This window comes from Bipolaris maydis (assembly GCF_028858645.1).
Source record: "Bipolaris maydis strain C4 unplaced genomic scaffold PSV08scaffold_10, whole genome shotgun sequence".
Classification (NCBI taxonomy): Eukaryota; Fungi; Ascomycota; class Dothideomycetes; order Pleosporales; family Pleosporaceae; genus Bipolaris; species Bipolaris maydis.
Genome location: NW_027093866.1, coordinates 1 through 14,862, shown reverse-complemented (window position 1 = coordinate 14,862; position 14,862 = coordinate 1). Strand labels below are relative to the sequence as shown.

Below are 14,862 nucleotides of genomic sequence, written 5' to 3'. Positions count from 1 at the left end.
CGGATAGTATTAGCGTGGTATGATACAAACCCACTATAAGCGCTGACGTGGGGTAAGTAACTTGTATGATTAGCTGGTTGATTGCCGGATAGCTACTCCACGATTGCGAAGGAACTGCATGCTGTAAGGATCAATGGTGTAACATGCAATCGCCGGAGCGACTGGATTCCACATCTTAGTTGTATACTAAAGCCACTAGCCACACCAACTTCGAGTTTTCTAGAATAGGTGTAATTTTAGCTCAATATATACAAATCCATCCCAAGAAATCGATTGCAACTAGTGCCAAGTCGTGCAGCCCACGCGCTATAGAGCTAGAAGCTGGTAAAGTAGCTAATTTGAACACGTCTCACTCACGAAAACAAGAACACACAGACCACCCCGCAGCTTACTAAGAGAAAAAGCTTAGTAATAAAATGCCGCCTGATAGTGATACTATTATAGTAAATACGCAGGAAAACGGGCAAGAGAGCCAAGGACCAGAGGCTCAAATTAATAGAGAAATGGACGTAGAGTCCCCACCAGCCACCCCCACCCAAAACCAACAAACACCAAGCGTGTTTGAAATACCAATACTACCACTAAACAAGCGATACGCCAACTTCTCGCCAGAGACTACCTACAGAGGCAGAAACCCATACCAAAACACCTCCAGCCCAAAACCAATTGCCAAGAACGCTAAACAGGCAATCTATTGGGCTAGAGACCTAATTCTCCAGGCCTCTACAATGGAAGAATCTCATATAGCCCAAAACAAGCTACTAGAGCTACTAGACGTCTTTAGGGACTATACCGAAACAGGCAGAGTAGCCAACCAAATCACAGAAAAGCTATCTACCAAACTAGCTTACCACTCAGCCACGCTCGCAAACGCCTCACAGCAAGCAACAAAGACGCTTAAACAAGCGACGATCGCAGCCTCAAACAAAACACAACCAATAGCTGCGCAACCTACCTAAAAACCAGCCCAAAGCTCATACGCAGCTATTGCAGCAAACAACTCAAACCAGGCCTAGACAACAGTACAGCCAAGGAAGAAGCAAGCACAACAGGCTAAAAAACCAGCATCTTACTACCAGACGCTAGTTACACTAGAAGACGGCCAAATAATTAGCCCTCTACTAGTTAGAAACAAGATCAACCAAGCCTTCCAAAAGGCAGGCATCGCTAGCCCAGTTATCCAGCAAGTTTCAACAAGCAGAAGAAATAACCTTATCCTAACAACCACAGAAGGATACTCAGGAGAATTTCTTCTAAAGCAAGTTAATACATGGCAAAGCCAGCTCCCAATTAAGAAAGCCCAGCCGCTAGAGTCCTGGACTAAGCTTATTGTACATAGAGTACCAACAACCTTTAACGGAGCTGAAAACCTTCAGCTACTCCATACAGAAATCCCAACGTATAATAAGAACCAAACAATCGTTGGTAACCCATACTAGCTATCCAGAAGCTGGAAGAATAAGCAAACAAGCTCTATTGTAATTGCCTTTAAATCTGAAGAAGAGGCGAAGAAGATTGGTAGTAGAATAACAATTCTTAGCCAATCCCTTCGGGTAGAGAAATACCGCCAAATCCCACTAACTGCGCAATGCAGCAAGTGCCAAGGATTTGGACACAACTATAGCAGGTGTAGAAACCTAGCTAGCTGCCAGTTTTGCGCTGAAAACCACCTAACTACTCAGCACAACTGCAGTATTTGCAAAACCAAAGGGAAGGCCTGCAACCATACCCTACCAAAATGCAAAAACTGCAAACAACCCTACTTTGCTAACAGCAAAGACTGCGAGGTATTCCTATCTATTAAATAATGGTAGAAAACCTTAAAGTACTACAAGTAAACCTAAACAAAAGTATACACGCTACAGAGTCAACGCTACAACTAGCAATTGAACTTAAAGTGGACATTATCGCAATCCAAGAGCCGTGGATTGCACCTTCTAGTAGTAATAACTACGAAGCCCCAAGGTCAATAGCCCACCAGAGCTTCTACTAAATCTTTCTAAAAGTAGACCTAAACCTCCGCCCAAGAGCTCTATTTTATATATCTAGATCTCTAACAGCAGAGGTTAGCCAGCGAGAGGAGATAGGTGACCACAACGCTATTGCTATCACGATTCAAGAAGGACGCCTAAAGTTCAACATCTACAACGTATACAACCAAAAAAACGCAGAAAATATAAAAACCTTTCAAAGATTACTCGCTAATACTCAGCTACCAATATCCACCTTACTACTAATAGACGCCAACGAGCACCACCCTTAGTGGGACCCAGGCTGTAAAACTAGCTAAGACGGCCAGCTATTAGCAGATTAGATAGAAGACCAGAACCTTAGCCTCCTTAACACGCTAGGAACAGCCACTTTCTTTAGACCGCACCTATCTAGAGAAACAACGCTAGATCTAACTATCGCCACACCAGACCTAGCCGCGAAAGTAAGAGACTGGCAAATAATAACAGAAACAGGATCTGACCACTATAGGATACTCTTCTCAATCCAGACAACAAAGGACCTAGTTAATAGCCCTACTAACCAAACAAGATACAATATAAAAAGGGCAGACTAGGACCTATTTAGAGAAGAGCTAGGCAAAGCTATCTAGAGCAACGCAGCTCTACAATCGCTAGATTAGATCCACCAACCAAGAAAAGTAGATTCAAGAAACCTACTCCTAGGCCAAGATAATAAGCTAAAGCTGCAACTAGACGCAATTGGAGAAGCTATTACGCTAGTAATCCAACAAGCCGCAGATAAAGCTATTCCACAACTAAAAGAAGGGCTAAAAGCAAAGCCCTAGTAGAACCAGGAGTTAACTAAGCTACGAAGAAACATATCTCACTACCAAAGAATATTCGCACAACAACTTCAAGCTACCTCTATAGAAGAAGCCTATCTTTTTAAGAGAGACTTCCTTCTAGCGCGAACAACGTACTAAACGGCAATTAAGAGAGCTAAAAGAGAACACTAGAGTAACTTCCTAGAAAAAGAAGACCTATAATCTATCTTTAAAGCTATGGACTATACAAAGGAAAAGAGAGTAGAAAGAATCCCTCTTATCTAGGGAGAGACGCTAGAAACCTCTTTTAAAGGAAAGTGCAAAGCCTTTTAAAAAGCATTATTCCCACCGCCACCAAGTACAGCACTACCAAGCTTTAATAACCACCAAGAGAAAGAGTGGGAGTGGCCAGCGCTATCAATAACTAAGCTAGAACGCGCTTGCTCTAATAAGGTTAAAAGTAGCTCACTAGGCCTAGACGCTTTATCACAGGATATTATCACAGCAGCCTACCAAGCTCAGCCAAATACGTTCTTCAAAGCTTACTCTCTGCTATTTAACTACAGATACCACCCAACCTACTGGAGAAGAGCTATAGGAGCTATTCTAAAGAAGCCGTCCAAGCCCGACTATTCTACCCCAAAGGCCTATAGGGTAATTACTCTACTAAGCTGCCTAGGGAAAGTAACAGAACGGATAATAGCTAAAAGACTCGGCTACCTAGCTGAGACTACCAACCTCCTACACGACTCGCAGATAGGAGGGAGACTAAAGAAATCAGCTATAGACGCAGCTCTACTTCTTATAGATCAGATCTAGCACTAAAAACAATAAGGCTATACTACATTAACAGTCTTTCTAGACGTTAAAGGAGCGTTTAACCACGTTTCGCACAATTAGTTCCTAGATATACTAAAAAGACTAGGCCTACCTATTAGCCTAATCACTTAGGCTAAAACCTTTCTATCTAATAGATCTCTAAGGCTTACCTTTAACGGCCAAATAGAAGAGTTTAGCGAGATTAACGCGGGCATCCCACAAGGCAGCCCAGTCTCGCCAATCTTCTTTCTCATCTATATTAGAGACCTATTCCCTCAAATAGATGGATTCCAGCTATCCTATATCGACGATATCTCAATCACAACCTCATCAACGTCTATTAAGAAAAACGTGAAGATACTACAACGCGAGGTTAACAAACTAGTTACAAAAGGAAAACAACTAGCAATCGAATTTGATATAGCAAAGACAGAGCTAATCCACTATACAAAAAACAAAAGAAGAAAAGAAATACCTCTAGAACTCCCTAGTAAGGAGAAAATATACTACAAAGATACGATTAAGTAGCTAGGGGTATACCTTGACAATAAGCTATCCTTTAGAGAGCACGTAGCTATTAGAGCTAGCCAAGCAAAAATAGCTTTTAATAGACTAGGGAGACTAGCTAACATCGACCGCGGGCTATCTCCCTTTGCTATCAGACAACTATACCTAGTATACGTCACCAGCATTGCAGACTATAGGTCGCCAATCTATTGGCGCAACCAGAGCTTTATTAAAGATCAGCTTCAACCGCTGTATAACGCGGCTTATAGAAAGGTACTAGGAGTATTTAAAACAGCTCCAGCTATCCTAACAAGTATCGAAGCTAGCTTGCCGTCACCAGCCATACAGCTAAGCTAAACGAATTGAAAATACGCTCTACGAGCTATATAACTAGCTCCAACCTATCTAATTACAAAAGCTATTACAAGGCTACAAAAAACAACCCTTCAGCAATCAAAACAGCCAAATAAACCAAGACAACTACGCGCTATCACAAGCTCCATCCCATCTACTAAAGAGATAGAAGAGATCATCTTATATAGGTTCAGACCATAGAACTCTCTTAACTACAATATCTCTATATTAAAGAAATCTAAAGAAGAAGAGGCAGCCACCTATAAAAATTATATCCAAACAATAGAGGATAACTCTATAGTAATCTACTTAGACGCCTCTAAAACTAAAGACAGAGATGGGATAGAAGTAGGCCTAGCGGTCTATAACCCTAACTAAGAAGAAATCTACACAGAGACAAAGAATATAGGCGAGCAATAACTAGTCTATAACGGAGAGCTTAAGGGCGTTACAGCAGCGTTTAAATACGCTACTAAAACAGCCTAAAAAGACTAGAATATCCACGTTTACGCTGATAACTAAGCTGCCATCTATAGGCTCCAAAGTCTATCAGATAAGCTAGGCTAATAATAGGTAATTTGGTGCTAAAAAGTAGCTAAAGCTATCCTTAATAGAAAAGCAAAGATCTTCTTAAAATAGGCACTAGGCTATACAGACATAGAAGGAAATGAAAGAGCAGACGCTCTAGCAAAGGAAGCTATAAAACAAACACCAAAAAAATTACAAATAAGCCTAGCCTTCCTAGGCACTAAGATTAAGCTCCTCTAACGAGCTAGCCAGGCAGAAGAGTGGAGAAAGTATAGAGAAAAAGTAAGAGAGAAGAAGACTAGCTATGGAGCTATCTTCGATCTAAAGCTTAAAAACCAACTAGCAATCCCTAGAGGCATGAAAAGAGATATTTTAAGCTCCTTCTACTCTCTTAAGATAGGGCACGGATACTTTAACTCTTACCTAAAGAGAGTAAAGAGAAGAGAATGCGACCTTTGTAGATGTGGGAAACCGCAAACTGCAGAGTACCTACTTCGATACTGCGGCTTTTACAGCGTAGAAAGAAACTAGCTTAAAAAGACTCTAAACCAAAAAATACTCAAACTCCCACGACTACTCCATACCACGAGCGGTATAGAAGCTACATTAGCTTTTATTACTAGCACGCGGATAGGAATAAGAAAGTGGCATCTCGGCCAAGAAGGCTAGAAAGAAAAATAAGAAAAACAATAACAAAAGAGGAAAAAAAAAAAAAAGGAAAAAAAAAGAATAGTTAAAAATTTGAAATATTTAGTATAATTTCCTTCTCCCTAAGAGAGCTCGCTGGAAGGAAGCCTAGCTGCCCTACATCTCTCCCTGTTACCAAACTGCTCTTAAGCACCAGGCGTCTAGAAAGCTAGCAACAGCTTAGCTAGATATAGGCCGAAGCACCACAGTCACGCAATACAGCACAAAGTATCAAATTGTAACTAGTTAGATAGAACGGCCGTCGGCCAAAGTCCTACATAGCCAACGGCTGATACAGGACTATAATGGAATAATAATAAAGCCACTAGCCACAGCACCCCCTCAGCAGATTGATTGATACACGCCTGTGCGCTGAATAACCCCGCTATACCTATTTTGGCAAACGCCTCACGAGAAACTCAAGCATTAAAATATAAACTTAGTAATTACTTCTCTATGCGTAGAGATAATACTAATGGAAAGAAGAATCTAAAAAATTATGTGTTAGTTAAGATATAAAGGTGCAAAGTTGGGAGCTACTAAGGCTACGTCAGCTTTGGTGTTGTAGCACCCACGGACGTGTATCACTTGATCTGCTGAGGGGTGACAGTGTCTAGTGAGTTGACGCGGGATGCCAAGCCATTGTGCAATCTGGCCGAGAGCTTGTGCTTGATTTCAAGGCCCCCCGTCAGCATCCCTTTGCCTAATTGGGCGTCGTCGTCTCCCAATTGGGCGCTCTCTGTCAGTAGGCCCACACACGCTAGTGTGACGCTCGGATCATCTGCACAGACGTCTTTCGTACGGCCAAGTCTAGATGGAGAACGTTCATCTGAGCACGCAATGTCATCCTTCTGCACGACTTCCTCTGCAACAACACGATTGAATTAACGCCGTCCTTGACGAGCCAATTTGCGCCTACGTCTTGCCCCGATTTTTTGCCAGTGAGATGTCGGAAGAAAATAGTAGCCAATCGCCTCAAGAATACCGCTGCAAATGCCAGTAAGTCAAGCTCTCAATCGTCTTAACACCGTATCTGAAGGTCATGGCGTGAGCTTCAGTGGCCGAAGCTCACAATTCCCCGCAGATGCACAAGGTGCGCACGTTGTCCTAGATAGTCCATCTATGCTGTGGCACCTGAAGTTCCCCTGCGCACCTGTACTGACCACCTACTTAGCTGCGGGGAAGTAAGATTTACCATAACATTGTCTTCGCACCTAGCAGACTACACAGTCATGCAATGTAACTGTTCCATCTGCACTGTCCATGGCTATCTCTTGGTTTACCCGAATCGCTCCGATGTTGTCTTCCATGGAGATTCGAAGAACCACGTGAACAAGTACCAGTTCCACACCAAGAAGAAAGATCACTGGTTCTGCCGCCACTGTGGCACGAGCTTGTTGATTGATTTTAACGGAATATATGAGAATTACGATGTAATGGCGGTCAATGTGAGTCAAGCATGCTTAAGTCTGGGCTTAGTACTGACCTGAACATACAGGCTCGGACGATTGAAGATGTCGACATTAGTACCTTGAAGCTTGAATACGGGAATGGAAAAGAGCTTTGATTAGTTCACTTCGGCTCATTTGGTCGCTTCAGCTCATTTGGTTGGTGGAAACGAGTGTGTATTCAGTGTAAACCCAGTCAATCAACATCATACCCCCCAGTTTCTTATCCCCCTTCCCATCGTCGGACCCATATGCCATATCCCCCAAAGGTAAGATTTCCTCCACCGATAGTCATATCTCATCACAGTTCCGTTCAGATCGTAAGCCTTAGATAGTAAACCAATAGTTAAGGCATCTCCAGCCTTCAAGATGGTGGACTGTACATCAAGATAAGGATTCAGTTAGAAACCTTCTGAGGAGCGGCCTCGCGGTTGGAGACCTTCTGGGCCTCGCGGTTAGAGACCTTCTGGGGAGCGGCCTCGCGGTTAGATACCTTCTGGGGAGCAGCCTCGCGGTTAGAGACCTTCTGAGGAGCAGCCTCGCGGTTGGAGACCTTCTGGGCCTCGCGGTTAGAGACCTTCTGGGGAGCAGCCTCGCGGTTAGAGACCTTCTGAGGAGCAGCCTCGCGGTTGGAAACCTTCTGAGGAGCGGCCTCGCGGTTGGAGACCTTCTGGGCCTCGCGGTTAGAGACCTTCTGGGGAGCAGCCTCGCGGTTAGAGACCTTCTGAGGAGCGGCCTCGCGGTTGGAGACCTTCTGGGGAGCGGCCTCGCGGTTAGAGACCTTCTGAGGAGCGGCCTCGCGGTTGGAGACCTTCTGGGCCTCGCGGTTGGAGACCTTCTGCGGGTCACGTGCCATCAACTCAATGGTAGCCGCTTCACACGAGCAAATTAGCTTTGATATATCAGAGAGGACAGCCAGCTTGCCTTCGCGCTTTTCCCATGGCTCAGGGGCGTTCAAGATCTCAAGCTTCTTCTCAAGAGCTTCACCAGTAAGTGTGGTAGGGGTAGGCAGAGCCAAAGCTCCAGTGAGCATGGTGGCAATGAGGAGGGTGTACTTCATGTTGAGAAATTGAGGGGTAGCTATTTTGGAACAACATCGTTTAGTCAACCTGTTCGCGTTTCCTTGAAGCTTGTATCTCACCTCTTGAAACCTTGCTGGTGGATACCGGAAGTGAGAGGTATTGCTAGATTTGCAATGAAAAAGCTTGAGATCTTGGAATGAATGCGTTGAACAATATACGGTCTGAGGTATTCAAAGCCAGCTTTTAAGGAAGTCTAAACAGTGACATGTCTTACTAACACGCCCATATGTGCCACTGATCTGTTTGCAATGTTGCACTGCATATGAGTGGGTCGAGCAATTTCCTGTGAGATCCTTACGAAGGAGCTTCTGCATTGTGCATATACAGCTTAGAGTGACTAGTGGACCGGGTTCAGTTCAGCTCGGTACGATGAAGATGCGAGCTCCTTGCTCCCCACATGTGGGTCCCGGATTAGAGACTATGGCTGATAACAAGATGTTTCCTACCCTTACACCTTCTATGTCTGAAGCGGAAATGCTGATGATCTAGAGCAATTCTGGTATGAGCTCCGAATCACGTTTTCCGACCGTATCACGCCGGAAGCAGTCTTCCAGATTAATATGATCCCTGCTGAGGGAAATGCAGCCTCTTTTTCCCACCTTCCTCCAAGCCTTCTCGCCATTTTGACACGTTTCTTCGTGGCTGTGAAGCCTTCAAGTCCTACCTGACCTTTTCTCTTGAACTCAATTGCTCTGCCACCCACCACGATGCACTACAACATGGCTAAACTTTTCAAATATGCCAGCATCCCAGACCGAGATGTGACAGTAACAATCAAGTCAAACCCGGCTGGACGGCAAGATGAAGAGTGTTATCTCCAAGATCTGTTGATCAAAGCAAGCCGTGTCTTGAACGCGAGGTTCATTGTAGCCATCGAAAATGAACATTACATCTTCCATACAGCTCGTGTAACAGACACTTCGGTACTGGAGATAGAGGACGCAGTCTCTATTCTTAATGAGTTCGTGCGATCAGGAAGCGGTACTTCCATCTCGATTTTTTGCAAACCTGAGGATGACCTTTCGTCTCTTCCCGACAAAACATCGATTCACAGCTGTTTGGTCACTTTATCCCATGCGTCTGGACCTTTCTTCAACTCTTTGTCGCTGCCCATTGCGGATCTGGAGCTGCTGAATGGCCCTTCAGATGCACTAGGGAAACAACGCAAGTCCGCTTCAGTCAGAAAGACCGTTCATTCTTTAAAAAATGCTTGGAAAGACCGTAAAGCAGTTCGGGTTTCGTTTTGGATAGCAATCGGCGTATTTTTCTTAGTCGCCATTGCTATAGGTCACAAAGCCTTATCTCAACCCTTTCACCAACATTTCGAAAACGGAATCTGGGTTCGTTACGACCTTGGAGGTAGCAAAGGGCCTAAATACCAGCTGCAATTTACGCATCACAATGCTTCCGCCTGGGCAGCCAAAAACCCCCATGATAATGGTGAATGGGCATTCCGAATCGACGATCAGGCGATGATACCAGCTCATCTCATGGACGAAGAAGAAGAGCTTTATCAACGCTGGTTCCGAAAGCGCTATCCTGAAAAAGACCGAATCCGTCTCAATCAGGATTACATCAAGGACTCCTTCCTCGGCGATCCTGATCAGATCCAGGTTCCTTCTGATAAGCAGTTTCATATGGCACACTGCGTCAGGGCTTTGAGAAGATACTGGCAGGCAAAGGAGACTGGAAGGCATGTCTGCCCGAGAGACATTGACTACAGACATATGAAGCACTGTCTAGACTCCATGGATGAGTGGGCTTTTCCAGACGGAGAAAGGGGTTCGATCAAGCCTGTCGTTGATTCAGGAACGTGGAAGTTGATTTGGGAGACCAAAGTCTGCTTTTGAAACATTCCGATGCAGTAATTCGCATCATCTTTCGTTGATTCAATGTCTCCAACTGATCTCTTGGGACCAACTACCTAAATATCAATCATTTCGTAGCCAATGTTGAGATCATTCATACACGTAACATATTTCGCAAGATACGCCTCTGCCCCGATCTTCATTCGCTGGTGTTTCAAGTCACACGTTGACTTTCCAAACGATGACAGAAGCTTGGCAAGTCCCATCCACGGTTTACATAGGGAGTGGCTACCAAACGCTTCTATATCATAATATACATCACAAGCAATCTATCGAACTTGAATAATAACTTAAATCTGATGACATAACTGTTTTCCTTGTACTTGAGAACCTTCGAACAGACAAATGGTTTAACCCTACGTGTGCGAGTCTAGATTTACCTATCTCCAGGCCTGGCACATCCATTGAACAACATGACAACAGTCTCCTGTCTCGGCTTCTCCTTATCACTGACTGCGGCCTCTCCGATGAATTGCGCACAATGCGTCGTATGCCCATACTCGATAAAACTCGGAACCAGGCCCAGTCCGTTCTTCATGACTGAGCGATGAAGTGTCCTCCATGTCCCCAAGCAGTGGAGCACATGATAGCGATGTTCCGTCCAGACATGTGTATGTGTACTAAGATCCTCCCAATCCTGAGGAATCTCCTGCGTGAAGTTCGGCGCTAGATACCACTTCCATGGCCCGGCCCGCTTCATTTCTTCTTCAAGCATCTCATCGAAGAGCTCTTTGTCGTAGCAGGCGGGTGGTACCCAGCTAAAATTTATAGGATTGAAAACACAGCCTTGAGCCTTTGCCTCAGCAGGCGTTGGGCCACATTTGGGAATGACGAGTCCGCTGCTGTGGTAGGTTTTGTTGTAGACAGATTGGATAGATAGCAGGGTGAGTAGGGTGAAGCCTACGGCAAGTGCTGATGCCCAATGTGATCTTCGGAAAGAAAGTTGCTTTTGGTGATGGATTTGGACCCGAGGGTCTTTCTTGTCAAGGTTGATATTCTCCATTCTCGATGAAGTTGAGGGTCAAGTTGGACTGTGAACACAATCGCGCGTCCTCACAAGAGTCACTACCTGCGTGGGCACATATGGCTGTGTTTGGTTTAGCTGCAAGCTCTGTAGTTCTCTTGAGTGTCCCATTAACGACTGGGTAAGTTATTGGAGGGACGTCGACCGATGCCACTGGAAATGGCAGCAAGTCCGAGAATACCCACAGAAAATCATATTTATCCAGAGTCTGCTGACGACAACAGCTCTTCGGATCTCTGGTCCGACTGCGCGCTTCAACGTAACTCATGATGCCGAGCTGTCTGACAATTTTTGTGGGCCCGGAGTCAATCCTAGTACCTCTCATCGAGAAGGATGGCATGCTGGATAGTCTCCACAACGCTAAGCTTTATCCCGGTATGCATGGGCATGAGAACCGTCTTGGCATTTTTCGCGACAAGGATGACATTCCTACTAATAGTGTGCTTGTATCGCTGGCGCGTGAGCTTGGTCACCAAGCTAATGTATGCACACGCGTAAGACGCCAACCAAACCTATTTCTTGTACATTACCCAGAAGCTGAGTAAGTGATAGTCTCGTGTTGGCTTAGGGATTTGCGTTGAGTTGTACAGGATTAAGTGTCCCACTTAGTCCTGCCGCATGGGGCTAGTCCTACATGGTGGGACGAGTACGCACGTGAACTAGGAGCATCCTAATTTAGATAATGCCTTGAGCAAGGTCGTTTCTCTTCCCTTTGTCGGCCGTGCATGCTTCCGTTGATAATGTCGCTCCTTTGGTCAACATCAAGCTAACGCATGCATCTATGCAAGGCCACCCACCATATACATTCATTTTACATGGTTCTGTCGTGTACACATGAGCTGAGAGTGACCTGATTCTTCTGTACACACGGAGCTAGCCATATGCTGGTCTGGTCTCATTTGATCGGGCCTTGCGATGTAACCATCGACTGTGGACTACAGATGACTACATGCTCACTGAGTCCGGCCCTCCTGAACGCATACTCTGCCCTCCCCCCAACAGTAGAGTGAAGGGCTTGCATTCATTTCTCCAACCACCTCCCATTTCTCAATGTTGCATCTGTCAACCCAAGCCTGAATAGGATGTTTCAAGATAAAATATACGACTACTCTCCTGCCTCACAGGATGAGCTAGATTCGACAGTCGACAAGGAAGATGTTGCTTCTACTCTACGTCAGCGACGCTGGTCACTAAAAATTATTTTCACCTTCTCCTTATTCGGCTTCATCACAGCTGGTTCTCTCTTCGTCGCCATCTACCAGATGTTCCGTCCCAGCTCATCTACACTCTTGTCTCCCGATAGTTTCTTCCCTACCTGTAAGCTATGGCTAGAGCTTTTTGGAGAGAAGTCGTATTAACAGATCAACAGTTCCAAATGTCCGCATGAAGTTTGTAGAAGGCGAAGACAACGATTTCATGCGATTTGATGAAGTAGGTGATGCGGCGTGGAATGACATGATTCCAAGTATTTCCCTCTCCCTTGGCACAAACACGCTTCGCTCATTTCATGCCCAGATGGCGCCGGTTACGTAAGGGTGGACAATCCTCGTCAGTACGATATGGAATCCAGTGTACCCTATGGCAAGGGAACAGAAGATGCAGAGGTATATCAAGCATCCGTGGTACACCAATTACATTGCCTAGTACGTTCTCTCCATTCTTGCTGCATCCTGCACTCACTAAAGACAAACAATAGGGTACACTACGGCTCGTCCTTGCTGCTTATGCTCGACATGAGCGTCTAGAGAATTATTATGATAGCGATGCTCACATGCGCCACTGCCTCAATATCTTGCGACAAGGCATTATCTGTGCATCTGATACTACGCTAGCATTTTCAAAACCAACGGGAAAAACCAAGGATGGTCTGTTCACTGCAAAATTCAACAACATTGGAACGGTTCACACATGCCGTAGCTGGGACGCTGTGCAGGAGTTTCTAGTTGAACATCGAGCAATGGATTGGAATGGAACAGTTGGGACTACATGAGTATACAATTAATTCAGAGAATCTATTGCATTATTAAACACAACCATTGCATGGCTCACGTCGGTAACTGTGCAGTGACCATATTCTGCATTAAGAGGTGATTAGTTTACCTAGAGCTGTGTAACTTCTGCCCTCAAAAAGCAAGTTATCTATATTTTAACCTAACTAATAAAAGGTAGTGAAAGAGGTCTCTTTCGCGCTAAAGAGAGCTTAGCGTTGAAGTTATGCGTGGAGTAGAAAATTAGACAACGATGGATATTAGGATTCATAATAGATAGTGGATATTATCTTAGGACTAGTGCGTTATAGTCTAGGTATTAAGTAACTAGCTACATTGAGAATTCCTACATATTATATGCCTTATATAATAGTAAAATAATCTCTAAGTAATTAATACCTATTCTTAATCTCTATTAGGATTAAGATTAAAATTAATATTAATTTTAGATTTTCTAGCGAGTTTATAGATCTTAATTTCAAAGATTTATATAGGAGCTAGAATTAAAGTTAGAATAGCGTCTAAAATATATATAACTTTTATTATAAATATAGAAAACCTATATAATTCTTATAAACTACTTTTTATCACTTAATACTTATCTTTTTTCCCTCTATTTACTATATAGTGTATTAGATTAATTATCTTAGAAAAGAATAGTAAGCTACACTCTTATCTACTAAATTTAAGTATTAAAAAAATTAACTATATAGCTAAAGTATATAATAAAAGAATTTAAGTAGATCTCTATAAGACTCTATTAAACTCTAAAAAAGAGGTTAGTAGTGTAAAGAAAGTATCGTAGGGAGGATATAATACTTTCTTTATTAAAATAAAGAATAGCTTATATAAGAATTTTATAAGAATAAGATTACGTAATATATTACTAATATAGTAATTACGTAATTGCTTACTAACGATTATAGAAAATCAATTAGTAATAGCTTAGTAATCAAGCTTAGTAAGTGCTTAGTAATCAGACTTATAATTGCTGATTAATAAAGATAATAATAGGTATAAGAAGATATAATTGTAGCTAGGTAACGATATAACTATAGAACTTAAGCTTCTTTTATAGAAAGCTTACGGACTAAAACTTTCAATTTCGTCCGATATAATAAAAACTTAATATAATCGGTAGTTATCTACCGTTAACTACTCCTACCAATGAAATAACAAGTAGTTAACTACCGTTAACAGCTGACTTACCGGTAGTTAACTACTACCAATCAACTATTAAGTAGTTAACTACTACTACTAGCTTATTTGTCGATAGTTTGTTACAAGCAACAAGCAGAAGGATTCACTCCCCGGGTATGACGATGGTTAGTTGGGAAACCACTTGGGATCCTGACGGGAAGGATGGACATCGCGGGGCTAGGTCACGTGATGTGCCATCACGCCAAGACGGTGCCATCAGTGATGGCAGGACCCGTATGTGATGGCAGCCATCAGAAGTGGAGACGACCATCAGTGATGGCAGGTCAATGTTCTGATGGCAGGACTGGAAGCAACGAGGATATAAGGATGGATGGATTTCATTATTTACTCTCGTTGTGGTCAACTCAAATTGTACTTTCTTACTAGTTACTCAACTTCATAAGATTGATACTTGTTAGTCTATTCGATATAGATTAGGAATTGTCAACCTATTGTTACTTTCTATCCAAGCACGCCCACTCCACTGTATCGCCAGACAAATACCTCACGGCGCTCTTCACACCATCTCACTCGCCCTAACGCGGATCGAGCTTAGAGAAGTATCAGCACCAAACCCCGTG

The 14,862-nt window shown here is 43.6% G+C and overlaps 5 protein-coding genes across 5 annotated transcripts; 3 read left to right on the top strand and 2 right to left on the bottom strand.

The window, feature by feature from the left end:
- The first annotated feature begins 6,506 nt into the window (after nucleotides 1-6,506).
- On the top strand, nucleotides 6,507-7,628 carry PSV08DRAFT_403107 (Mss4-like protein). The gene is made up of 3 exons (XM_014217936.2): nucleotides 6,507-6,670; nucleotides 6,846-7,119; nucleotides 7,170-7,628. The coding sequence occupies exons 1-3, from the start codon at nucleotides 6,618-6,620 to the stop codon at nucleotides 7,236-7,238; spliced, it is 396 nt and encodes a 131-aa protein (XP_014073411.1). The 5' UTR covers nucleotides 6,507-6,617; the 3' UTR covers nucleotides 7,239-7,628.
- On the bottom strand, nucleotides 7,378-8,179 carry PSV08DRAFT_377134 (uncharacterized protein; the record flags this gene model as incomplete). Its single annotated transcript, XM_014217914.2, has 1 exon — nucleotides 7,378-8,179. The coding sequence occupies one exon, from the start codon at nucleotides 8,177-8,179 to the stop codon at nucleotides 7,517-7,519; it is 663 nt and encodes a 220-aa protein (XP_014073389.2). The 3' UTR covers nucleotides 7,378-7,516.
- Nucleotides 8,180-8,808: 629 nt separating this feature from the next.
- PSV08DRAFT_5048 (uncharacterized protein) lies at nucleotides 8,809-10,173 on the top strand. Its single transcript, XM_014217915.2, has one exon. It carries the CDS (start codon nucleotides 8,909-8,911, stop codon nucleotides 10,049-10,051), a length of 1,143 nt encoding a protein of 380 aa, XP_014073390.2. The 5' UTR covers nucleotides 8,809-8,908; the 3' UTR covers nucleotides 10,052-10,173.
- A 272-nt stretch (nucleotides 10,174-10,445) lies between these two features.
- Nucleotides 10,446-11,072, bottom strand: PSV08DRAFT_363575 (uncharacterized protein; the record flags this gene model as incomplete). The annotated part of the gene is made up of 1 exon (XM_014217923.1): nucleotides 10,446-11,072. One exon carries the CDS (start codon nucleotides 11,070-11,072, stop codon nucleotides 10,446-10,448), a length of 627 nt encoding a protein of 208 aa, XP_014073398.1.
- A 290-nt stretch (nucleotides 11,073-11,362) lies between these two features.
- On the top strand, nucleotides 11,363-13,128 carry PSV08DRAFT_226117 (uncharacterized protein; the record flags this gene model as incomplete). The annotated part of the gene is made up of 5 exons (XM_014217913.1): nucleotides 11,363-11,575; nucleotides 12,218-12,410; nucleotides 12,463-12,558; nucleotides 12,609-12,736; nucleotides 12,790-13,128. The coding sequence occupies 5 exons, from the start codon at nucleotides 11,363-11,365 to the stop codon at nucleotides 13,081-13,083; spliced, it is 924 nt and encodes a 307-aa protein (XP_014073388.1). The 3' UTR covers nucleotides 13,084-13,128.
- Nucleotides 13,129-14,862: the final 1,734 nt, after the last annotated feature.

Bases quoted from the DNA above. Each gene is read 5' to 3' on its own strand.
- PSV08DRAFT_403107 (XM_014217936.2), top strand. From the start codon at position 6,618: ATGTCGGAAGAAAATAGTAGCCAATCGCCTCAAGAATACCGCTGCAAA. The intron at 6,671-6,845 runs GTAAGTCAAGCT...CCACCTACTTAG, and splicing joins GAATACCGCTGCAAATGCCA to CTGCGGGGAAGTAAGATTTA. The intron at 7,120-7,169 runs GTGAGTCAAGCA...CTGAACATACAG, and splicing joins ACGATGTAATGGCGGTCAAT to GCTCGGACGATTGAAGATGT.
- PSV08DRAFT_5048 (XM_014217915.2), top strand. From the start codon at position 8,909: ATGCACTACAACATGGCTAAACTTTTCAAATATGCCAGCATCCCAGAC.